The sequence below is a fragment of the Manduca sexta genome, unplaced genomic scaffold, assembly GCF_014839805.1.
Source record: "Manduca sexta isolate Smith_Timp_Sample1 unplaced genomic scaffold, JHU_Msex_v1.0 HiC_scaffold_2233, whole genome shotgun sequence".
NCBI lineage: Eukaryota > Metazoa > Arthropoda > Insecta > Lepidoptera > Sphingidae > Manduca > Manduca sexta.
The window spans coordinates 585-25835 of NW_023593177.1; the positions used below are offsets into that span (position 1 = coordinate 585).

At 38.0% G+C, this 25251-nt stretch overlaps 3 protein-coding genes across 3 annotated transcripts; 2 read left to right on the plus strand and 1 right to left on the minus strand.

Annotated features, from left to right (window-relative positions):
• Positions 1–2132: 2132 nt before the first annotated feature.
• LOC119192012 (transmembrane protein KIAA1109 homolog) lies at positions 2133–7790 on the plus strand. The gene is made up of 7 exons (XM_037445863.1): positions 2133–2161; positions 2524–2682; positions 2935–3129; positions 3335–3598; positions 4007–4137; positions 4522–4679; positions 4899–7790. The coding sequence occupies exons 2-7, from the start codon at positions 2544–2546 to the stop codon at positions 5080–5082; spliced, it is 1071 nt and encodes a 356-aa protein (XP_037301760.1). The 5' UTR covers positions 2133–2161; positions 2524–2543; the 3' UTR covers positions 5083–7790.
• A 383-nt stretch (positions 7791–8173) lies between these two features.
• LOC119192011 (ubiquitin-like-conjugating enzyme ATG3) lies at positions 8174–16887 on the minus strand. The gene is made up of 7 exons (XM_037445862.1): positions 16681–16887; positions 16186–16374; positions 14731–14844; positions 14013–14165; positions 12091–12249; positions 11607–11734; positions 8174–11152 (listed from the first exon to the last, which is right to left on the minus strand). The coding sequence occupies exons 1-7, from the start codon at positions 16750–16752 to the stop codon at positions 10999–11001; spliced, it is 969 nt and encodes a 322-aa protein (XP_037301759.1). The 5' UTR covers positions 16753–16887; the 3' UTR covers positions 8174–10998.
• A 241-nt stretch (positions 16888–17128) lies between these two features.
• On the plus strand, positions 17129–22722 carry LOC119192013 (mitochondrial fission 1 protein-like). The gene is made up of 5 exons (XM_037445864.1): positions 17129–17339; positions 17415–17528; positions 19776–19946; positions 21576–21712; positions 22476–22722. The coding sequence occupies exons 1-4, from the start codon at positions 17295–17297 to the stop codon at positions 21696–21698; spliced, it is 453 nt and encodes a 150-aa protein (XP_037301761.1). The 5' UTR covers positions 17129–17294; the 3' UTR covers positions 21699–21712; positions 22476–22722.
• The last annotated feature ends 2529 nt before the right edge of the window (positions 22723–25251 follow it).

A 25251-nucleotide genomic window follows, 5' to 3' on the forward strand; every position in this document is an offset into this window, starting at 1 on the left:
TCTGTATCAGTACACAGCTCGGAGGCCCGGTCTGAACCCGGCGCACGTGTGCGGCGTGCGGCTGGCGGCGCTGGAGCTGCGCGCCGAGTACATGGGCACGCCCGCGCTGCTGGCGCGCGTGCGCGCCTGCGCGCCGCGCTGCGGGACGAGTGGCTCGCGCGCACGCGCCGCGCCGCGCCGCACCCGCACCGACCCACCGCCAGGTCTGTATCAGTACACAGCTCGGAGGAGCCCGGTCTGAACCCGGCGCACGTGTGCGGCGTGCGGCTGGCGGCGCTGGAGCTGCGCGCCGAGTACATGGGCACGCCCGCGCTGCTGGCGCGCGTGTCGCGCCTGCGCGCCGCGCTGCGGGACGAGTGGCTCGCGCGCACCGCGCCGCCGCGCCGCACCCGCACCGACACCGCCAGGGTCTGTATCAGTACACAGCTCGGAGGAGCCCGGTCTGAACCCGGCGCACGTGTGCGGCGTGCGGCTGGCGGCGCTGGAGCTGCGCGCCGAGTACATGGGCACGCCCGCGCTGCTGGCGCGCGTGTCGCGCCTGCGCGCCGCGCTGCGGGACGAGTGGCTCGCGCGCGCACGCGCGCGCCGCGCCGCGCCCGCACCGACCCACAGGTCTGTATCAGTACACAGCTCGGAGGAGCCCGGTCTGAACCCGGCGCACGTGTGCGGCGTGCGGCTGGCGGCGCTGGAGCTGCGCGCCGAGTACATGGGCACGCCTGCGCTGCTGGCGCGCGTGTCGCCTGCGCGCCGCGCTGCAGGACGAGTGGCTCGCGCGCACGCGCCGCGCCGCGCCGCACCCGCACCGACCCACCGCCAGGTCTGTATCAGTACACAGCTCGGAGGGCCGGTCTGAACCCGGCGCACGTGTGCGGCGTGCGGCTGGCGGCGCTGGAGCTGCGCGCCGAGTACATGGGCACGCCCGCGCTGCTGGCGCGCGTGTCGCGCCTGCGCGCCGCGCTGCGGGACGAGTGGCTCGCGCGCGCGCCGCGCCGCGCACCGACCCCCACCGCCAGGTCTGTATCAGTACACAGCTCGGAGGAGCCCGGTCTGAACCCGGCGCACGTGTGCGGCGTGCGGCTGGCGGCGCTGGAGCTGCGCGCCGAGTACATGGGCACGCCCGCGCTGCTGGCGCGCGTGTCGCCTGCGCGCGCGCGCTGCGGACGAGGTGGCTCGCGCGCACGCGCCGCGCCGCCGCGCACACCGACCCACCGCCAGGTCTGTATCAGTACACAGCTCGGAGGAGCCCGGTCTGAACCCGGCGCACGTGTGCGGCGTGCGGCTGGCGGCGCTGGAGCTGCGCGCCGAGTACATGGGCACGCCCGCGCTGCTGGCGCGCGTGTCGCGCCTGCGCGCCGCGCTGCGGGACGAGTGGCTCGCACGCGCCGCACCGACCCACCGCCAGGTCTGTACGCACTCCGGGCGGGACCAGTCACTGCCGTACACCTTAACAACCTGTATTATATGATCTAATCCATAGATATCGAATATAAAACTGGCATGGACTAATCAAGACGATCATGGTTCTTATTCAATAAAAAATATCAAAAACCTATTATATACCTCTTTTTAATTTGTTAGGTGGCCAGAAGGATGGTAATGCCATTTTTATTATAATTTAAGTATATTGTCCAATTCAGGCCAGCTATAATCCTGACGCACGGCACGTTGAGCTGGCACCAGCTGCAGATCCTGATGAGTCGCAGCACCACGCCAGACCTGCTCAAGATGCAGCTTAAACTCGAATTCTTCACGCAGCAGTTCAAGTCCAGCAAGCGCGTGTTCAGCTCGCTGCATCCAAACTACCGCAGGGACAAGAGGGAACGTGAGTGATATTAAAATCAAGTCGATGTAGTTTCGAATAGACTCAATCAGATTTTTATCCTAATAAATTCATCATAGATTCAGAATATTATAAAGAAAACATTTATTCCCGACTTGCAAATACTAATAATAATAAATTAAAAACTGTTTTTTTTATCGATATTATAAGCAAGCAATCGATAATATTTTCGTTTTGTTTACATCAGAAGCACAAGCAACATCAACGAACGAGGGCCAGCAGACGCACCAAGAGCTCCGCCACCACCGGCACTGGCAGAAAGTGTTGCAACTCGTGTCGGGCATAGGTTGTCGACGTTACCGACGCCTCTGCCGGCTAACGGTAACTTTTTATCGATAATCATTTTGAACATGGGTGTTACAAAGATCGACCATTATATTTAAACCTATAAATTGACACACAGAATACATTATACAGATTATAATTACGATAATTCTAACGACAAATGAAATAATATTAAATAAAAAAAAAAAATATACTATAAAACAACTATATAAAACAATAATAATTTCTTACAATTTATTGCTATTCAACTAATTAAAGTATGATAATAGTGTTTATTTAAAAAATATATATATTTTTTTAAATTAAGATCCAATTTCTGAGTCCTTACACATGGTTTGAATATTATACCGACTTGTTGTAACACCCTGTATAAGTTATATATTCTTACCTAATTGTAGGTACGGTGCTGGGCGGTACCATGGAGCTACACGGCACGAACATATCGCTGGCCTGTTTCCATGGCAACAGTTTCAAGGCCAAGTCCTGGGCGTTGTTCAGCCTGAAGGACCCGTGCATCAGTTTTGCCACCGAAGCGCAGCAGGTCGCGAATGATGAAGGTGAGTTTTATAATTGCGAATCTACTTTCTACATTTTTAAAATTTGTTATAAACTTTTGATATTTATGTTTTTAAAAAGTACAATGCGCGACCTATTCTTTTATTGTCATTTTTTTCTAGTCATACATGTCGCCCTTTTCATTTTCGAGGCAGTAGGTAGTGCAACCATAGCACCTACTTTTCGCCGTATATGTCCCGTCCTATGTTCTGATAGGTGTTTGATAGTAACCTATATGTTTTATGTGGTTGCAGAGGAGTTGGAAGTGCACGTGGTGCAGAGTTTGACGGCGAGCCTGGGTGGTGCGGGAGTGGCACGGAGCGGTGGTGGTGGCGGCCACCAGTCCGTCGCCACCGTGTGCCGCATGACGCGTGCGCTGCTGTTCCCGCCGCAGTTCAAGACATTGCGAGAATGGTTCCATTATGCGTTCGCTAACAGCGAGATCGACGGTACGAAATGTTGTATATTAATCTAATATGAAAACGCAGTAACCTAAATCATGAGTTTCTAGAACTCTTTGACTCTATGTAGTGTTAAATTGGTTTTAAAACAAATTAAATCACTGCCCAATCCGTTGTTTACAATGAGATGCTTCAGTCAAGTACAAAAGCGCAATACATATTAACAATATAAATAAATACCTTTTCTCTCTAGCAATCGAGATGTTCCCGTCACTGGAGCGCGAGGCAGGCATGGGCCCCGGGCCGGGGGCAGGCGCAGGCGCGGCGCCCAGCACGGCGGCGCCCGGGGCGAGCGGCTCGACGGAGCGCAAGGGCGGCGGCGGCGGCGGCGCGGGCGGCGGGGCGGGCGCGGGCGCGGGCGAGCAGCACGTGCGCGAGGTGATCTTCGCGCTGCCCGCGCTGCAGCTGCACCTGCGCACGCACCACCTGCAGGCCGCGCGCGCGCCCGGCGACGGCGGTCAGTACACGCGCTCATACATACAGCCCGACATCATTGTGTCGACGAGGACTTATCACTTCTCATCACTCGACACTTCATCTGATCCTACTCCATTCAAAAAGCGGTGCGGTGGGGCCGTTTTAATGAGTCCCTATAAAAAAAAACCTGGTAACACGCTCAATTGCTGAACGAGAAACATCTATTTTTAAGTAAAACTTATCTGACATTAATACAAATATAATACAAGCTAACAATTACATATTCAAACAACGACTAGCCGTTTATCCATTCATTCTAACGTACGTACACGTATACATACATACGCATACGAACGAACACGTTCTTACACTAATTGTCCAACTAGGGACATAACCAATATTACTATCAATCTTACAATAATTTGTAAAATGTAATTTAACATTACAGAAGAGAAGCCAGTCGTGGAGTGCAGCTTCATCACGGAGTTCGAGGATCACATATTCGTGTCGGTGGACGCGGAGGCGTTCCTGTTCCTGCACGATCTCATATCTTCGTACATCAAGGAGAAAGATCGCGTTGTGAGTATATCTTTAATTTAACACGGTAGCCTGAGTTCTGTGAAGGACTTCACCATTCCTCTTCTGATACCTTGGTCTTAAAAACCATTTGTCGTTAACTCATATTTACTTACAGACTTGTTAATTATAGACAAGTCAATTCTAAAGATAACTGATTAAATGGGGTTTATTATTCCAAACTAGCACTGCAGTATTACAAAGGCGCTGTACAATACCAATTGTAGTATATGGCTGAATGGGAGGCGTTTATGTTATTTAAGATTTGGTGTTTTTTTTTTATTTTGTTCTAATAATATACTTCTTTCTTTTTTACTTGTATACTTAAGAAGCCACTATCATTTTAAATATAACATGTAAAGTACATTCCTGAGTCATTATTCTCAGATGCCCGGAGCTGGTCGGTCGGCGTGGGGAGAGGCGAGCACCAGCGGAGCCAACAACGCAAACAACACCAACAACACGCGGACTCCAAAGCCCGAGGGACTCGCGCAGGACTACAGGGATTACCGCTGCATCACCTGGCACCTGGAGCCGACTGTCAGGTGGGTACTAAAACAAGAGTTCAAAAATAAATGAAGTTATGTGAGCTTAGTAAGTTTCCGGGTATTGGTGGGGAGAAAGAGCAACATGATGTCACAAACATTTTATAAAACTGATCCGGTGGTTTATTATTGTCATGATAAAGCCGAGGTCAACAAAGTTGCAAAATTTGCTGTAATAGGTTGACCGTAAAACAATAACTTACCCCTTATCTCTGACAGATTACTATCATGGGCGGGCAAGTCGATCGAGCCGTACGGCGTGGACTACATCTTGCAGAAGTTAGGGTTCAGCCATGCGCGGACCACCATCCCCAAGTGGCTGCAGCGCGGGACCCTCGACCCGCTCGACAAGGTGCTCTCGCTGGCGCTGCTGCGCCTCGTCGCCATCGTGCCGCACAAGTAACTACACTACAGCGCCATCTAACGCCACGCGGCGGAACTAGTTCAATTATACTCTTACACAGGTCAGGTGCTTTTGAGTGTCATATTTGAAGAGTTATTGGGTGGAATGACAAGAGAATTATGTCTAATGCCGCCAAAAACTACCTGTCTAGTAAAGCAGGCAAAGTTGATTAAGCAATAAGAGGGTTTTCAACCGAAGGTAATAATATAATACAATAATAGCGGCCATCTTGTATTATCTACGTACATCTGTTGCTTGCACTTGAGTATATCTACTGCGGACAAGCAGTCTTAACAACTTTCCAAGAAACCTAGTTAAAAATAATTTGAGTATTTTCATTACTATTGATATTATCTGGTATAAAATAATATAAAAGAACATTCCCGTTTGAGAACTGATTGACAAATGTATATTATCTTACTAAAATATGTGTAATATAATTAATACCAAATACATTACTGCCTTCAAATATAATCACATTAATTAATAAGATATGTAGTGAAACGATTATTTATATATTCCAACTATGAGTAGTGAGACGACATAAAATGTATTTCCATCGATATATAAACGTAGCTACGACCAATTAATAAGATATCGATTAATTTTATTAGCACCAATAAATCGATAATGTGTTGTCTCACTATTCTTAAGTGTATAATTAGCAATAATGAATTTATATGTTAGACAAAATTGAAACGAACGAGGGCCTCGTACAATAATCGATATCACTTGTAAGTATATTCATATATGTTCATTATAAAGATGTCCGTACCTTATCGACATATGAAAGTAGTTTAGTGTTGTTACGAATTTAGAATATAAATTATATATTTTTTTGATTTCCTTATCGATATATTGTGTATATTTTAGGAACAAAATTATTTTATCGATATAAAATTGTATTCTCGTCAGTTCGTGGTACTTTATAGCAAAATTTTCTTTATTCGCATTGGAAAGTTAAAAATTTAATCTTAGCGAATATCGATAATTGTAAAATTATTATTGAGAGTGCGAATAGGTAGCACTTTCTTCTTCGTAAAGAAACTGTGTTTACGTATACTGTGTTAGAAGGAATCATAAACTGTTTGTCTGTCTATAGTCCATGAATATATTTTTTATGTATTGGTTTATAGGGTATATCAAGATCTATCAGCAATAAAATAAAAATACTCCGTTTTCAATATAGCGGTAAAAGCGGTTCGCGATTAAATTGAAAATAATCAATAGCGGAGTATTATGTTTTGTTATGTAACGAAAATACAAAGACTACTTTCTATATGTCTATATAGAAAGTATTTACGATATTAGTGAAATATTATTTTATCGAAAAGAGATTCATGGTCACATATTATGTTTCCAAAATGATAGTATTTACGAGTAAAGAATTTATAATTTTAAAACCCTAATAATTCCTTTACCAATAATATTTTTTATTCCATAAGTAATAAAAATAAATAACTTCAAGTCAAGACCTCTTATGTCAAACTTATCGACTCAGTTACAGCCTATAGGAAATTTAAAAACATCACGTCATGATGGTTAAATTATTTTTAATTTATTATCGGTGTTTGTAGGTGCAATTTGAGTTATTTATTCCGTGGGAGTGGTGGGTTGTGGGAAGTGTAAAGGCGTATGCACACGACATCTTAAACGAGCTAAAAACGCGCGATTTTTATACACACCTTGATTTGTAAAAATATAAACTGACCAAGAAAACGCAATCTGCTTGAGGGCGCCACTATCGCTTATTTTATTTTAAAGTTAACGTTGTCAATATAATAAATTAGTTCGATATTTTACCACTACATGGCGAGGTTTTTTATTTTTCTGGTCGAAGTACACAGCTCCCGACCAAATCGCGTTTTAGTTGTACGTTACTTCAGTATGTTTAATAACGTGTGCATAGGCTTCAAACTGTAGCAATGGACTGAAACTAACTGCTGATGCGGACAAATGTAGGTTAGGTGCTAATGACACTGGTCATTGCAGGTGTAATGTGATTGTAATGTAGAGAGATGGTGTTGTTGCACTGACAATTAGCTTCAAAACTTATATGAATGCGAGGGTTGGATGGTTTACATTAAAATTGCCGGGTTACAACAATTCATTTAAAACAACAGAACATATGGTTGCCTTGCTCTACAGAGGAGACTACCTATACATCATACATCTTTGTTAAAATATGCCAAGATAAGTATGCATTACAATGCCATACAGTATTTTGTCTTTGTATTGTGATCTTTAGGCGAGAAAATCTTTTTTTATTGCTTTATATGACGAGACTAGCTTACCGTTCGCCTGATGGTAAGCGATACGATCGCTTATAAACAGTAGAAACACCATCCAACACCTTTAATTACAAAGTATTGTTCGGTTTTCCACTGCGCTCACCATCCTGAGACATGAGATGTTAAGTCTTATGTCCAGTAGTTACACTGGCTAGTATTTCGAAATTTGATTGTTTGTTTTTCTAATTCTATTTTATATCTTACAAAATGTATAGTATTGGATACACACATGTCTAACTATTGATGTTACAGTCAGTGCAACAATACGATCGATTATTTTGCGTTGCAAAAGATTTAGTTTTATATATATTTAGGATCACATTGAAATGGGCTTTACTGTACGAAATGTAATTATTGTATTTGATAATTTGTAAATAATGTATGTGATATAAATCAATAAATTATATTAGAGTATTACGGTTTTGTTTCTTTTTGGGGACGGCGCAGGGGATACTTTAAGAATTGCAATTCAATTCTATTACCAATCAATTGCTTTCTGAACTGACAGCAAGCTAAAAGTTACAGAATCGAAACAATTTTTATAATTTTATGAGTTTAATGATTAATTTTCATTCTCAATAATAAAAATAGCTCGACTCGCGTTATATTTATTTTTTACACGGACACCAACAACATATAACAATAAAATGTTAGGAAAATATCGGACTTGAGTCTATGTTGTATTATAAACATAGGCTGTATTTGAAGAGCAACAAGATACCGTTTCGGTTCCCATATCAAATTAAAATAACATTATTTGCACAAAGTAAATTAACCTAAAGGTAGAAATTAAAAACAAATTCTGTAGCAAAATAACTTTTATTAAAAAAACCTAAACATTAACGCACATTTGAACATTCAATTTGACTACATCATATCAAGTGTGCGATGACAAACGCATGTGCAGTACATTATATAATCAGATAAATCCAATATATAGATTAGAATGAGCTAAACTTTACACATCTTTAATAAAACAGTAGACATAAATCAACGCAAAAAAATATCGTTTTTTATTTTCTAGCTTATGTTTCCAAACGGATTTTATGATATAAAAATTGGCAAACGCCGGAAAGACCAGTTATCTAGTAATGAATCTTGTAAACGAATTATTCACATAAGTTGTGAACTAACCAAATAAACATCGATAGATTTTAATTACCTAAATAAAAAAGGGTATGTAGAAGACTTCATATTCCGGAAATTTTTCGTTATGTTACTTTGTATATTGCAAATGTTAGGTTTTATGCGTGGACTTAAATCAATTGCGTTTTCTAATAAAACGTTATATAATATGGCTTTTAAGAGAGCCTCCGACGCTACTTCGTAACTACGTTGATTTTAAACCTAAAAGCAGATAAACAATAATTAAAACTTAAAACATTCAGATTCGTATAACATATGACTTATATAAAATTAATAGTAAACTTCGTATTATCGATACTAACATCAACCATCGATATTTTTGTACCTCACTATCACGCAAAATGCAAGTGAATCGAAAAATGATCAAATATTTTTATTAAGCTTATATACATATAGAATAATATAATTTCAATTTTCAACTACAAACAAAATTTGTTGTCTTATAAAAAAATAATATTTCCTTGCTTTTCGACATGTTTACTATTTTCTTGTTTACATAAAATAAATCCTATAATAAATGCAGATGAAACTACCTTAACATCTTCAAAACGCCAAAGATATAGGGGATTCAAATATTCGATATCAGACAGAGACGGCATGAGCTTTTAGCGACATAACAAATTAAAGAGTCATCTACCAAACTTCGATTTTGTACGAAAAAAAAAAACAGAATATTCAACGCCAAATACTTGAAAAATATATATCTAGAAATAATTAGACGATTTCAATTATTTGACCATTGTGATTGTATTTTTCCTCCATTGGCATTCTACTAAATTATTTAGCCTATCTGTTACGTGTTTGTAATATTACTTCGTATTTACATTTAATTGCACACCAAGTGAATAAAAATGCATTATTAAAGCTAAGAGGCTTTTAATTAAAATGTGCACGACTACATATGCCGATACATGAATCTGCACCCAATACTTATCACTGGTTATGGATCATTATTTAGATCAAAGTAATAACTGGGCTGTACGTAAAGTTTTGCTGATTAAAAGGAGGTAAATATCAATATTTCAATTTTATTTCTGTATAGTGTGTTTGTGAGTTAAACAAAAAAAGAACAAGTAATATTGTTATTTCCTCGAATTGCAATTTCAAATTGATGTACTTTTCATTACCTAAAATTAGTGTCTACATTCAATATAATTTTTACACGTAAACGCGGCTGCTTTGGCTTGATTTTTCTTTAATATTTGTAAAAGACGATTTCAGAATCAAGACGGTAATTTTCAACTACAGGTATTTTTTTTACATTTGAAGTAATCCAGGAGTATCAATAAAATCTAAATAAAAAGCGACGATTCCAATTCACACAAACTTCAACACTTTTAACTGACAAAAAATATTTATACAAAAATGTAATATCAATATATAGTGTCAGTCTACTTACTAGTAAAGGTTGACGCACACTCATCGCTCGGGCGATGTATTGCCTTGAAGATATTATGAAAAACAGAGTTATATCACGTAGCTAGTATGTTTTAGCTGCCATGAAGGATACTGATATATGTTGTACTTCTATCTCTTTCTATTTAGTATACGCGATTGGCAAACGTAGCGTGCGACGTCCTCTGGCTAGATGGCGGGACAACTCACACAATAGGGCCGGCAGGGACTGGATGCATAAAACAGCAGACCGGGCTCTGTGACGTACCCTAGGAGAGCCTATGTCCAACAGTGGACTGTAACGGGCTGATGATGATGATGATATGCAATTTTTAGAGCGAGGAATATGAAAACATATTAATATATTGTTTCTGCATTTAAATATTATATCAACTATTTGTAAACTGTAATGCTATACCATATAGTCCAATTGCCGACACTTTATCTATAGAGATAGAGTCGATTAATGTGCGTCAACCATTCTATAAACTATCTGGGCTCAAAAGGCAAGACTTATTGGTGAATACCCTCTATGAAGATTTATAAACGCGACTGCAGTTCTATTCTGTATCATTCTGGTGTCACTATAAATTCGATACCAGAAAACCAAGAAGACGGATTTTTTCTAATGTTATTTTTTAAGGAATAGAAGTAGCTTCTATCACTCGATACAAAATGTTTGTGCGAACACGTGGTCTGGGGCAAAAGTTTGGCAAAGGCTGGAGTTAAACCGGATAATATGGATTATAAAAAACGATGGAGTTTAAAACTATCGTATGAAGCTAAACGCGGCGAGAGATCAATATTATTCGAATTTCGATATCGAACTTTGACAGAGAAATCGAGAGGTTTCTTTTATTTTTGTATATTTACACTTTACGTATTTATACGTAGAATAAATTCCAAAAAAATCGATATTAACCAATGATATCGATAATCGATAAAACGTGTTTCTACCTCCCAAACGAAAAACCATAATCAAATTTTGGACCAGACAAAGAACTCAACAGGCACCTAAGGCCTGTATAATATTCGCTACTCCCGCCGCGTCACAAGCCGAATGAAGCTACACCAAGCGCGATGACTAGTTGATGGAGAAGTTCTGCGTGAAGTCGTACTCGATGGTGGGGATGACGGTCTGCACGAACTTCAGGAACACTATGAGATACGAGTGCACGCCCATCTCGCCGCCGCTCTCTGTCACTGTCTCGATTATCTTCTTCATCACTTCCGCGTGTCTATGGAATATAAAAATATTACTCTCAGTGTTTGGAAGTACAATACATTATTATATGTTAGAAACTATCAAGAATATGAATAATAACTAAAATACTTGTAACTGACGCAAACCTACAGAGGGATTTATATTGCTGTTTGTATGCATCACAATCTTCCCCAGGTGGCTCCAGATTTCTTAAATAATTATGAGCATTTCAAAAGCGGACGAACGTCCGCAGGTTCAAATCAAGGGCAAGCCTCAGACTTATCTTAAGTTATGTGTGTTTCTTTAATTAATGACTCGCAAGAGACGCGTGTAGCTCACGTGCCTTTCAAAACGCGCATTTGCGTTACATTCGTCAAATATCCACACACCTTAAAGGTATCAATAACGGAATACGAAATGAGGGGAATCATCAATGGATTGATGACTTTGGGGCTGGAATTTTTTCGTGCCTTTGTTAGTGTACTCACCGGCAGGGGTGTACGGACGCCATGCTGGGTCCGGATAGATGCGGGTGCGACTCCATGGTGACGGTCTTCTTGGCGTGGTCCTGCGACACGTCCTCGTACATTGCCTCCACGCTCAGCAGGGTGCGGTTCTAGAAAAAAACAGTTTGTAAAACCCAGTTAGGACAGGAAAGGATAAAACAATAATGAGGATTGAGACTCGCCAGCCCTTAATGTTATGCAACTTTGTAAATATTTTTATAGAGCTCGGACTTCGAGCTTGTTTACTAGACGGGCTATCATACTGAAATTATAAATACAAAGTTTTTGAATATATTTGGATGATTGTTGGAAATAAACACCCCCAATTAATTTGGATTATATTTGGTACATAGAAAGACCAAACCCTAATTTTTTATTCTAGAAAACCACACAATGCTGACTCCATTGCGGGAAAGATATGTTCTATGGCCAAAGTCGGGAGCAATGCCTAGTATGTGTATCTCACCTCGTCATAACCGATGAGCCAAAGCCGCGGCGTCTGGTAGTACTTGTCGTACGTGATGTGCAGGTCGTACGTGCGCGTCTTGATGATCTCGTCGCCCTCCACCTTCGACTTCTTCTCGACCTTCGGCTTGGGGTCCTTGCGCGGCGCCAGGTCAGTCGACTGAGGACATTCAAATCTATTTATATAATCAATTCATACTAATATTTTAAATGGAAAGTGACTTTCTATTTCTATGCAACGCTTTTATGGTGAAAGCACTGGACCAATTTTGATAAATTTTGGTATGAACAAAAAAAAACAGGCTATTTTTGATCCGGAAATGTGAACAGTGGGACTATCATCTCGAGAAAGGGATTTCAAAGGAGAAGTCTTTCAACTGCAAGCTGGACAGACGACCTGATAAAGGTCGCAGGAACAAGTTGGATGCAGGCCGCATTCGACAGGTCCGTCTCGAAATCTTTGGAGGAGGCCTATGTTGAGCAGTGGACTTTATGTGGCTGATGATGATGATTAAGTCTTTGCTTTTGATGTACCTACTATAATTATCTCTGCACAACCTTAAGGTTGACAGGTAGAGAATGCATTCGGCATTAAGTCTCTTTGAAGTTTAGTGTATGAAGAAACATCTGGTACGAATATAAAATGTTTTCGATTTTTGTTATATTTTCTCACTGGCCTTTCTTCGTTTTAAGATTGTGTTAAAAATATCGGAATGCCAGGAAGATGTAATGTTGTATTGGATTGCATTATTCACCTATAATGTGGCTTTGTTCGCGGTGCTGTCGGCATAAAAATTCACTTCGTGACAAAAGTTACCAATAGGCTGTATAAAATAATACCGCTTCTTATTTGCGAAAGAATTTTCGCAATGAAGGCAGCTGTTTCATACAACAGAATATTTGGCACGGCACCACCGATCGACACGTCTTTATATACACAATAAAATATAATATTTTTTGCATATTATAATATTAAACATTAGTTACTGTATAAATAATATTTGAATGTATTATAATTTAAACAGGAACAAATTTTAATTAATTCAAATTACCTATTTACCGAAAAAAGCATGAATCTTGCACCATTACGCTGGTTTAATTTCATTACAATTAAGATTACTTACAGTAGTTATCTTACCTGACTTATCACATACGAGTATATCGACATATATCAAAACTAGCTTTTGCTCGCGGTTTCGCTCGCGTGAAGGAGTTTTCCGTGATATTTTTTTCCGACTTATTAAATATACATATCGTTATATTATGACCAAATTACAAAAAATCATTATAAATTGTAACCTATGTGTTATTCTGATATATAAACTATATCAGTGTAAAGTTTTATCCAAATCCGTTCAGTAGCTTTTTCGTGAAAGAGGAACAAACATACATACATACATCCATTCTCACAAACTTTAGCATTTATAATATTAGTAGGACATTACACATTATGTCCAGGTAATTAGCTAGTTATCTTGCAAAACCGCAAACATATGTGTAAACACACCAGACGTGCGGCTCACAGTAACACATTGATATCAGTTATCAATAAAAGTGTTTATAATATAAATACATATGTTCATACAATTTCACTATTTTATTGTATGATCTCATTTACTTTGTCCCTGAACGTCTAAATTCATTTGATGAAATACCCTTTTATAACAATGCAGCATGGAGGTGAAAAAACATTTTTTGTCAATATTTTTACATTTCTACAGCTAATATTGATATCAGCATTTAATGCTATGTCAACTTTACAGTGGAGATGTTTAAAAAGAAAAAAAAACTTTTATACAACTGGACCTTTCTTAATTAGTATTTTGGGTAATTCTTGACAATTAAATTTTCTAGAAAAAGTAATATTTTTTTTTCAGAATGACATGTCTTTAACATTGATACACAAAGAATTAATTCTCTTACCGGATCCACTTCATCAAGCAGCCCTGATTCCTGGAACTGCTCCATGTCCTCGGCCTCGCCGTCTTCATCATCCTCCTCATCATCAGGGTCACCAGCCGGGCCCTCACCGTCACTGTCGCCGGTGTCGGCTGCTTCCAGGGTCATTTCACATACCTACAAGAAAAGGTCTTAAAACTTACAAAAGGCGACAGCATTGTTGGGGGCTTCTGAGCCCCCCCCCCCCTCCATAGGAGACGGGCCGCAAGGCGGCACCGCGCAGGGGCGGCTGCGGACGAAGACAGACAACTCCGTCAGAGGAAGCCCGCAGCCGTTCCTAATGCGCCGAAGAGGGCCACCGCGGAGTTTTAGCTGGTAGGCCGTGCGTAGGTTAGGCGACAGCATTGTTGGGTTAGGCAGAAGTGGAAGTGGTGCAGTCATATTAGCAAAGTCCATTGACAAGGATCATAATAAGTATGTTGTCAAAGGCGGCACTTCCGACGCCACACAAATATTTATTGCACTCTATGCATCTAATTAACCAGCGATTGCTTCATATGCAGCCCTCCCTGTATGTTAAAGATCAGATTATAAAATTCAAGGGAGAGCTTGGTGTTTGGCTTCTCCATATTGGGCACAAATTGAAATTTCAGACAACAAAGGTTCGTTTTATAAATGGAATATGGCAAATTTTGTTGCCATATCTGGCAGTTAAACTCTTTAGTAAAATACTACCACTGACCTTTTCTTCAACAGTGGGAGATCCAGCGTTATCATAATGATGCGTGTCCACCCAGCCACCATCCTCATCATGTTCATCCTCTATTACCTTCTCCTTGTCCTCGCAGTACTCTATCTACAAATAACATAAAGTCCGCACATCAGCTCTCTCTCTCACTCCGAATGTAAATGAGAGGAGTTAGTGCAGTGATTTTGTTGATACTACTTTATCCATTATGTAATAAATGTATTTGCACTATTGATGCCTGATTTTACCTACATTGATAATGTAATATTATTAAAACAACTGCATTTATTTATAACTAGCTTTTGCTCGTGACTTCGCCCGCGTGAAGGAGTTTTCCGGGATAAAAGTCCCACTATATATTTTCCTGGGGTAGTAGCCCATAACTTTCCCAGGGTCTTATACTATCTCCCTACCAAATTTTGCTTTCTTATACCACATCTTATGTCACATCCTGTTCCCATGGGAATGGGATAAAAAGTATCCTATGTCCGTCTCCTGGTTCTAAGCTACCTCTCCACCAATTTTCAGCCAAATCGGTTCATCTGTTCTTGAGTTATAAATACTGTAACTAACACCACTTTCTTTCATATTTATACATATCAACATTCTACGAGATTCCTTGGAGCTTCCACATGGACTATATTATAAAGTACATACTAGAGTAATAATTGTATTGCTTAGAGTGATACTGGAAAACACTACTTATATTTTTAAGATAAATTTAAATTATAGACCATTTCATTTAATACACTTTTTACTTGAGGTTATACTAAACACGATTCAGAAAAAAGGCAAACTATGCAACTCTAGAATAAACTGTAGATCATATGTTAATCTAGGAATTAGTTTAAATAATGCAGCAAAAAGAACCAAAACTATGTATATATCATAAGTATGTTAAAAAAAAAGTGATTATGGGCTTTACCATGTATACAAGAGAGGGTCAAACAACCAGTATCTAAGAACATTGATGATGGCATTTTGGTTCATTGTGGGGAACATGCAACCAATATACTATAATAATAATAATACAAATTGTTGATGCGTTGCACTTATTTGTTTTGATATGATGTTTACATTGCAATGATTTAGTACAATATTAGTACAATAATAACCTTGTTTATAAGATACATGAAATATAAAAGGAAAAGAATCATCGTTCCATACCAAAACAATGTATAGCAATAAACAACTTTGGAATGTGATTATTGAATTAACACATTAACTTAATTTTTTGTGAAAAGTAACATACTATGTATAATTCTTTGTTTTCAGTAGTTTGATGCATGATGTTTATAAATATAGTAACAACTGCATTAGCATAATTTTTTTTCACAATAATCCACAGTATGCAGAGCCACAAGAAAACTCATGTACAAAATGTATAATATTTTTACATCTCTGATACAAGGCTAAAGAAATACTTCAAGTATTTTAGGGTCACTATACCTGCTTGCACCGCCTGTAGCAAGGCACATTCCTGGTGATGAGGAACTGTTTGTCAGCTGGCAGGTATGGCCTGACCTTCGCCTCCTCACCCTTGGCCCACTGCCAGGTCGGGCAGTGGTGCACCAGGTGATCTCCAGCCGCCACGAACTCCTCCGGAGTCAGGACGCCAGTCTCGTGAAACTTCGATTCCTGGTGACGATATCTTTTTTTTAAATTCAATCTAGGTTATGGATATCTGGATATGTATATTGAGGCATATAACTTTTATAGATTTTATTTGCTGTATGCTACTAAAAATTGCTTTAGATTTTATATTTCCAGCAGCTCCTACCCTACATTCAATAGCTTTGAAAATTTTAGACGGAATTACACAATTCCGCAACAGATTTGTATTTCTACCGCTACTATATACATAGATAACGTCTACGATTGATCGGTTCAAACAAATAACGGTAAGCGGTCGGTAAACACACATAATTTATGAGATAAACGTACCTTCAGTACCGGTGTAAGATAGCCTGCGACTCCGAGAGCCGTGCCCTTCACCGTGTTGATCACGCTCTGCATTGTAACGCTCTGTTAATGCAGGAACACAGACGCCGAGATGTGTACTAATAACAATGTCGTTTTAATTAATTTATCGCACAAGATAGTCTACACAAAAGAAACCAATTCATACGAGTTTTGACGTATTCAATAATGACAAATGACAATTCATAATTGACAGTTTAACATTTGGAAGGAATGCGTTTTATTTTTGCGGCAAAATTGTGAGTTACTTATATCACACAAATTGTATCAAAATGTGGAATTTATAATAAAATAAGTATATAATGTTATGATCGCATTATAAGAGCAACATAAAAATTGAGGAGCAGGTGATATATTTGCGATATCACTTATGTGAACAATCGTCTAGTACTGAGGTGCATCTCTAAAGTGAAATGTCACAATACGGATTACGGATCGTAATTATTTTTGTCAATGCAGGGAGCTGTCTGTCAAAGTCGGAACATCGCTAATCCGGGAATGGTCATATTATTCATCATTTAAAATTTTGAGTAGCAAGAAAGCACAGTTTTATTGATTAATTGTACAATATCATCAACATGGAGGACGTTTTGGACGAGACCGTCTCCTCGGAAGATTTGCAAGTAATGACAAAAATGTTTAGTTGTGTCACACGGCCTTTGTTGTTCCAATGTTATTGTGGTGTTTCTGTTGTTTAGAAGTTCGAGAAAGTGTTTCACGAGCAGTTACATAGCGGCAATGTGACGCACAAAGCGCAGTTCGAGTACGCGTGGTGCCTCGTCAGGAGCAAATACCCAACCGACATAAGAAAGGTACGTGTTACGCATCATCTCGCTATTACCTATTTTATTCGACACCCTGACGTCAGGGTTCACACTTTTTAAGAGGCGTGAAATTGAACTCATTAATTGCGTATTGATTGATTATTTAGTATTTACATACATTTTTATACCAAAATAAACCGAATTTTTCAAAGGTTTGTACAGATTGAATACTTGGTTAATGTAAGTTGATGTCGTGTCCGCATGTGCTGTGATTGGAAGTTAAATATAAATTGTTTACTTACTTTGTTTATATTGAGTGACAATGCAATAACTTTTGTTCTCATTGCACTTTATGTTTGCCAAGTATTATTGACAAACTAAGAGTCATGACATTTATCTTTAAGATGTTACATGCATATTTTTCTTAGAAGCCCTGACATAGTATTTACCTATTTTTATTGAGCATTTATTATATTCTATATTTTTTTCAAGATTTGACTATAATTTCAAAATTTGCATTACAATTGATTTTGTTGTATTCTTATTAGCATGTGAAATTATTGTAATTCCAAATGACAAAATACTACACTGGTCTGTTACTGCACTAAGTTCAAATTTAGTTACATTGAAATAAAACTAGTTTTTGAATTTTATTGAGTTTTTGTATTTTTCTTCTCCTCCAACACAAAAAACTGTGATAAAGTCCAGAAACTAGTTTTATTTTAATGTTTAATGTTTGCATAAATGTAAGATATCATTTTATTTGCATTAATTATATTAGTGAGGATTTTTGTGTGAACAGTGAACAATAGCTGATTCCTGCCAATTGTGAATAATACATAGTGAAGCAATATGACTATGATGTGATGAAATATTAATGACATTCACTTTATTTATAGTACATACAAATTAAAAACAATGTTTCAGTACTATAATGACTTCTTATGTTTATGTGATTGTTAGACATTAAAAGAAAACTATTTTATGAATTTTATTGTGGTTTTTAATTTTAAAATTTGCCAACCGTCTTCTGTATTGAAATTTTAATGTTTTATAATTTCAATAGTCTCATGAATCTATGCAGGAATCGGTTTCCTTTGGCAAGGATTTGTGTATAATTTAGTCACAGATAGTGATTGGAGCCTCCTTCAGGGTTTTCAGTGCCTGCAGATTTCATAGAGTGTTGGTGTTTCACAGCAGCTGTATGTTCATTTGTGCAGGTCTCTATATTTATTTTTGTTTGGCCGATACAAGAGTGGCCATAGTTGCAATATATCTAAATATGCGGAGAAAATTATAACATAAGGACCAGCAATAAAATTGCAAAATAGTTTTATTTTAATAGTAATTTATGATTTTGAACTTTTTTTATTTCCTTGTTGAATATAGTGTTTTATCAAACACAGCAACTACATACATGATTTTATATTAAATTGTGTTCTGTTAAAATATAAGTCTTATCTGACTTATCACAATTTTACAATTATTACTCGGAAACAAATATGATTAGAAAAAATGTTCTAACAGCATTGTACTTTAATATATATACTTATAGAACTTTCTAGTTTTTTAAAAGAAATTGGGTTTTGTTTTGCAGATTTTTTCTGGGTAAGGGTAAACAAACATCTTAAGTAGAAATCTCACCTATGTTGTCTCTTTAGTCTTGTGGTACCATAACTATATAGGTTGTGGACTTATTGGCTTAGGTTCAATTTTCATATTGGCTGAGTTTGTTTGAGTTTTTCTAACACAATATAATGAATAATATTGCTTGCCTAGAGGCAGGTCAATAAACCTTGAGATTAGATTCTGTCATATAGAAAATTATCAGTATGATATCTATAAAGATAAAATAACTTAGACGATAAATTTGTAAATGAAACATCTGTAATAAATTCCTTACATGACATTTTTAATGCAAAAAGCTCTTAATTGCAAACAATGTCCACACCATATTATTAATAATACATCTTACCTAAAATGCGTGTAGCAATATTATCATTGTAGACTTTAAAATGATCTACTGAACCATCAGTGCACCAGCATATTGCATTGATTTCATGAATTTCTAATCTTATAGTAAGCTAATTGTGTAATGATAGAGAAAGATACATTAACCATTAAGTGACGTCACTTACGTTTCGTGCGTGCGTGCGAGCGAGATAGCGAGTCCTACTTTACGTATCCCATATTTATATAAAATTCTTTAGTATCAAAGTTAATTATTTAATTTCAAATTATGATTTACAAATATTTAGTTTCGGTATGTAAAATATAGGTATTCTTGATTTCCAGGGTATATTACTCCTGAAAGAACTCTTCAATTCGCACGCAGAGGGGAAGCGTGACTACCTGTTCTACCTTGCCATCGGCAATGCTAGGATCAAGGAGTACAACAAGGCGCTGCATTATGTTAAGTCATTCCTGGAGATCGAGCCTGCTAACCAACAGGTTTTGGCGTTGGAGGTGAGTTTTTGTATGGAATGATGGGATTTTTTGGTTTTATATAGGCATGGAAATGTGATCGTACTGCATCTGATTGTAAACAGAGTGGGGTCCAGATAGAATGTCGACTGACGAGAGATGATTACCTAACGCCAGTCGACACAATTATGTCGGCCTGTTTGAATCGGATATACACAGGTTGATGCTGGAACGCGATGATTCATCGGATAAGTTTTTTGATAGTTGCAATTTATAAATAAGCTTAAATAGTATCTTAGGATTCGATAATAAACGAATAAAACATATGTCATCGTGAATAATATAAGTAATCCACGATCGACGGGTTTATCGCGTTATATTTAAACGTGGATGTTTTGGAAAGCAGAGCGTTGTGTAAAGTAATCCGTACACGATCGAACCTTTATTTACATTCATAAGACGCTCCGTACCATTGTGACGTGTATGGGCTATCTTTAAAAAAAGCCAAATAAAATGATTGAAATAGTTGCCCCCCATACATCAGTCGTCATACGTGTGGGACGTCCTGTATCTCGCATCAGCGGTCAGTGTGACAAAATGATTCAGATAAGCCAAGATGAACAATAACAAATTGCTCGTTTGACGCATTGTTTGTAACCGTGTGTATTATCGGTGATCTTCGTCACGTACAAAATGTTCGATTTATAACTTTAACTATATACATAATTAAAAATGGTTAATTTTTTTTATTTCTATGTCTAATCTTTTTCTATTAATTTAAAATTTGATGAATACTTATGCATTTGAGTAGAATTAATAAAATAAACCCACACACGTCACACATTTATATATATTAAGGGGTATTATGCAGAGGCACAACCAGGGCACCCACTTTTCGCCAAGTGTGTTCCGTCCCATGATGTAATAGGGGGCGATCCATGGCGATAAAATCCCAAATATCACTTTGCATGACCCGGCATTCGAAACCAGGACCTCGGAGCGCTGTCGAACCGCGCATGCAGTACACCGCCACCGAGGCAGTCGATAAAATAAATAAGTAGAAAAAGGATAAAACCACATGTACAACTTAGGTTTAGTAAAATATTGTTAGCATTTGATTTTTAAACTGGGGTGATGGCGTGTTCGCGAGCAGTAACAATTGCTGACATTCACGGACGTTGCTTGGAAAAAAGTTCCGTTCATAAAAAAATAACGGTACCTACCAAGGTCTTTTCGAAGTAGGTGAAATATGGATTTTTTTGTATTTTACTTGGCGAAATTAAAGCACAGTTATTAATTGATATTGGGTAAGTAAAGCAGGGCTTACGTTACTTGATGGCTATTTGTTTGAGGGGATGCCATTTATTTGTGCTCTAACAAGCAGTGTCCGCACATTATCCTGTTTCGGGCTGAAGATAATTTTTATCAATAATTACATATTGGTCATCATATCAGTAACATCTGTTGTGTTTTGGTTTCGACCTTTGTAAGATTATACCCTGACCAGGAATATAAACAAGCTTAACTTTAAAATAAAAAGCACTCTGGCGCTCACAACGTAGGTATTTTATTTTGTCGAATAGGAGTACAACATACGCATCTTCAGCATGTTAATAAAGTTCTCTTAGATGAGTTCGCTACCATGTTCTACATGTAGTGTATTGCTTGCAGCGTCAGATCAACAAGCGCATGGAGAAGGAGGGGCTGATCGGCATGGCGGTGGCGGGCGGCGCGGTGCTGGCGCTCGGCGGCATCGTGGGCCTCGGGATCGCTCTCGCCTCGAGCAAGAAATAGCATTTGGCCTTCTTGTGAGTATATAAACAAACATAATGGACTCAATGCTGTAACTAGGCGGTGCCTAAGCACAGGGTGTAGACTCTTGGGGAAAAAATGACCACGAATAAATTTTGGGTTATGCATGTGCAGTTGTTAAAACTTGCATTGGTAGTATAAAAGCTAGGTTACGTCACCTAGCAGAAAGGTTTTGAGTCTCTGCTATATTCTACACATGGCAACAATTAAGTTTGCTGTTGGTAGGATGTATTTTATACCTGGCGGATAGCGACTACCGTACACAAGGTGTGTACCCGCCATAGTGGCACACGTTAGTTTGTTGTGTTCGGGATCAGCCTGTATATATCCGGTTCCAACAAGCCGGCATAATTGTGTCGACTGGCGAGGTAAATCATCTCTCGTCAGTCGTCATTCTATTCGACCCTACAACACTTACCATCAGGTGCAGCGGGGTCATTTTGTCGTGGACTAATAAAAAATCGCTGGTACTATGAGACGGATACACATGGCGATAATAGGGTGCACTATAATATATTATATAATAGGGTGCCTTTGCCTATCCTTTTGTATATAAAAATCCTTGAATGTGTGCATTTATGTGTTCTAGTAACAAATCATTTGAAGTGCGCATACCTTAGCGAACCACGAAGGTAAAGAGCCACAAGTCGATTTTCTATTTATTTGTAATAAGGATTTTACGATATTTAAATAAGTATGTACTGGCCGTAAGTAAGAAAGCATAGATTATTTTTTAATATATTTTTTTTTCCGTTCCAGAATGAACGCGTTGCTGGGCGTTCATTATCTATGGAAGCGTAAAGAGATCAAGAAGGAGTAGGCGCCAGCTGGTTTATATCATCACCTATGTGTAACACTTGTGTACAGAATCAAAGGCACCATTGGCTTCGTTCACAGACCTATAAAACTATAGACGTCACATGTACTAACGACGTTTTGAATGAATGATCCCAAACTTCGATCGGATCCCGAGAGTAAATCCATGAAAATAAGTCATTTGTAAAAAGTAAAAAAATATGATGTGATAACATTAAAAAAATATATATTATTTCAACTGAGACCTAATATGTATGCCAAATAATATTTGATTTTTTATTTATATTTACCTCACGCTCAATATTATTACTGCATCTTATAGTTATAATGATATAATGTAGAGGTATTTGGACAAGTCAGCCAAAAGAATATAAAGTTTTGTCATAGTCATTTTATAATTAAAAATATGTGTTGAGCGAAATGGTTTGATATATATCTTTTGCACAGGTCATTTGTGTTTTTTTAATAATTAAACAAAAATATCTGATATGCCCCTCAGTGTAATAAAAGCATTTACAGTAAAAATATGTTTTCAAAACACAATATGGCGTCTGATAGATTTATAAGTCTGTGGCTTAAAATTGTACCGTAAGCGTAGTGTAGTTTTGTAAGCGTTAGTCTCCGCGTTTGTGATATGGTATCTATTTATTTAGCGTTAGGGTTTAATTTAAGATGCCGTTGAAGGAGCGATTCCATTAATAAATATATTTTTTCGTTTTCATTATTATGGTTTTGTTTGTCCTATTAGAATAAATTCACGGTGTAAAGGATTTTTATCGTTTTTAATCGTCTTGCCAAGTACAAAGTTGTATAAGTGTACATTTCGTAAATTCAAGGTTTTATTTTATTTAATTGTTTGAAATATTTTTATTAGATTTTCGTTAGTAGGTGTTTCGTTTAATACGCTATCTTATTTTTATAAAAACTAATTTAAAACTAATTAAAGTAATTCCTTTTTTTAATGTTAAAGTAATTCACAGCTTCATAATAATTTATATCACTTGATAATATAAACTTTTATTAAAATATTTATATCAATTCGGGTAATAAATGTATTTAATTATATTTACGTCTTTTGATGAAATTTAGGATCTAATATATGCAGGAACTCATTTATATTTTTAATAATTAAAGTTAGTATGTTTTGTCACTTATTTTTCGACCTTAGGAAGGTGACAATGATTGATTAAGTAAAACACTTAATATTGTAGTCAAGGGTTCATTCAGAGCCAAAATGGGTGCAATAAAACGAGAAAAATTCAAAACAATTATTTTATTATCATTGTATATAATGTAGTGAAGCGTCGTACAACTAGTGCAGTAATGTACAATGGAGCCTTGGCTTTGTATCGCTCGCTACCACCCGAGAACAACCATGAGCCTTAATTTGAGGCTTCCGTTGAGGCACAAGGCCACAGGCCCAAAATAATTGTTCAAACGTACTCTAAAATAACATCTAAATATTGCTTTTAACATATCAACATTCCCCCAAATTAAGGCAGTAATCAAGGTGGTAGAAATGAATGGTGGCAACACTGAACGTCTTATACGTAACCACCATAATTCGGCGTATGGCAACAATTTCGTATTAACGAGATCATGGGAACAACAGCTGCCAAAAATGCATGCAGGTTTATGGAGTCAATCAATGGATTTTTCTAACCTGTATTCTATGTACTTTGGCTAGTGATTACAACAGCTGTTCGGTATAACGAGATTCAAATATGCAAAAAATAGAATTTTAGTTTTTTTGTGATAGACGCTTTAAGGGGATTAAATATACACCAAAATGCATGAATTAACTCCATATAAAATAATTTATAAGTGCAACAACCGCAAAGGGTATTTTGACACGCGTTACAACCGATAGTGAACAGTCAAATAATGTCTCAAACTAACACACTACGTTCAAAGAGTAAATTTTGACAAAACTTAAATAATATTTTTTGTGCTTCCTAAAAATATTACGCTAACATCCGTTCCGGTTTGTGCAAGACAGTTTACAGGAAATAATTTAAAACAAAACATTTTATCTGAATTTGTGTCGTTTTTAAATTTATTCTATTTTTACATTCACACAAACTATCAGTCTAAAAATATGTGACAATAAGTTAAAACTCCCGTAACCTGTCGAGACAACGAGAACAGCGACACACGAATTAACATTAAATCAGCGAGAACTAATCAAAAGTTTTACATGAATCGTCATGCTAATGAGGTAAAGTCGTATAAACAAAGAAAAATAAACACTTATATTGAACTTCCGAAGTTCACAAGGTAACTAAACGTAAGAATTATACATTGAAATGATAAATGACTTACAGTCCTACATTATATCCCCTTCACTGGTAATATCGCATTACTCAACAACTGTACACATGTGACACTATTTCAATGGTACGCCCATTCTATTAGTAAACGTTCTGGCTACCTGCGTGCTCTTTCCAAAAATATATATCCGTAATTTTCTGGTACTGTACTATTGTTATGTATGTGCAACAATCTATCACCTAAACTAATATGAGTACATTACATAGTCCACAGAATAATCTAAACGAAAACGTATCACCCTATATTCATAATCATCAACGCATTCCGCACTCGTCCGTCTAAATGAAAACTTATTTATATACAGTCGAAATTAATTACTCACTATGGCAACACTTTAACTTTCAACAAGATTATATTTGCGCAAACCAAACTCGTATCATTCCACTAA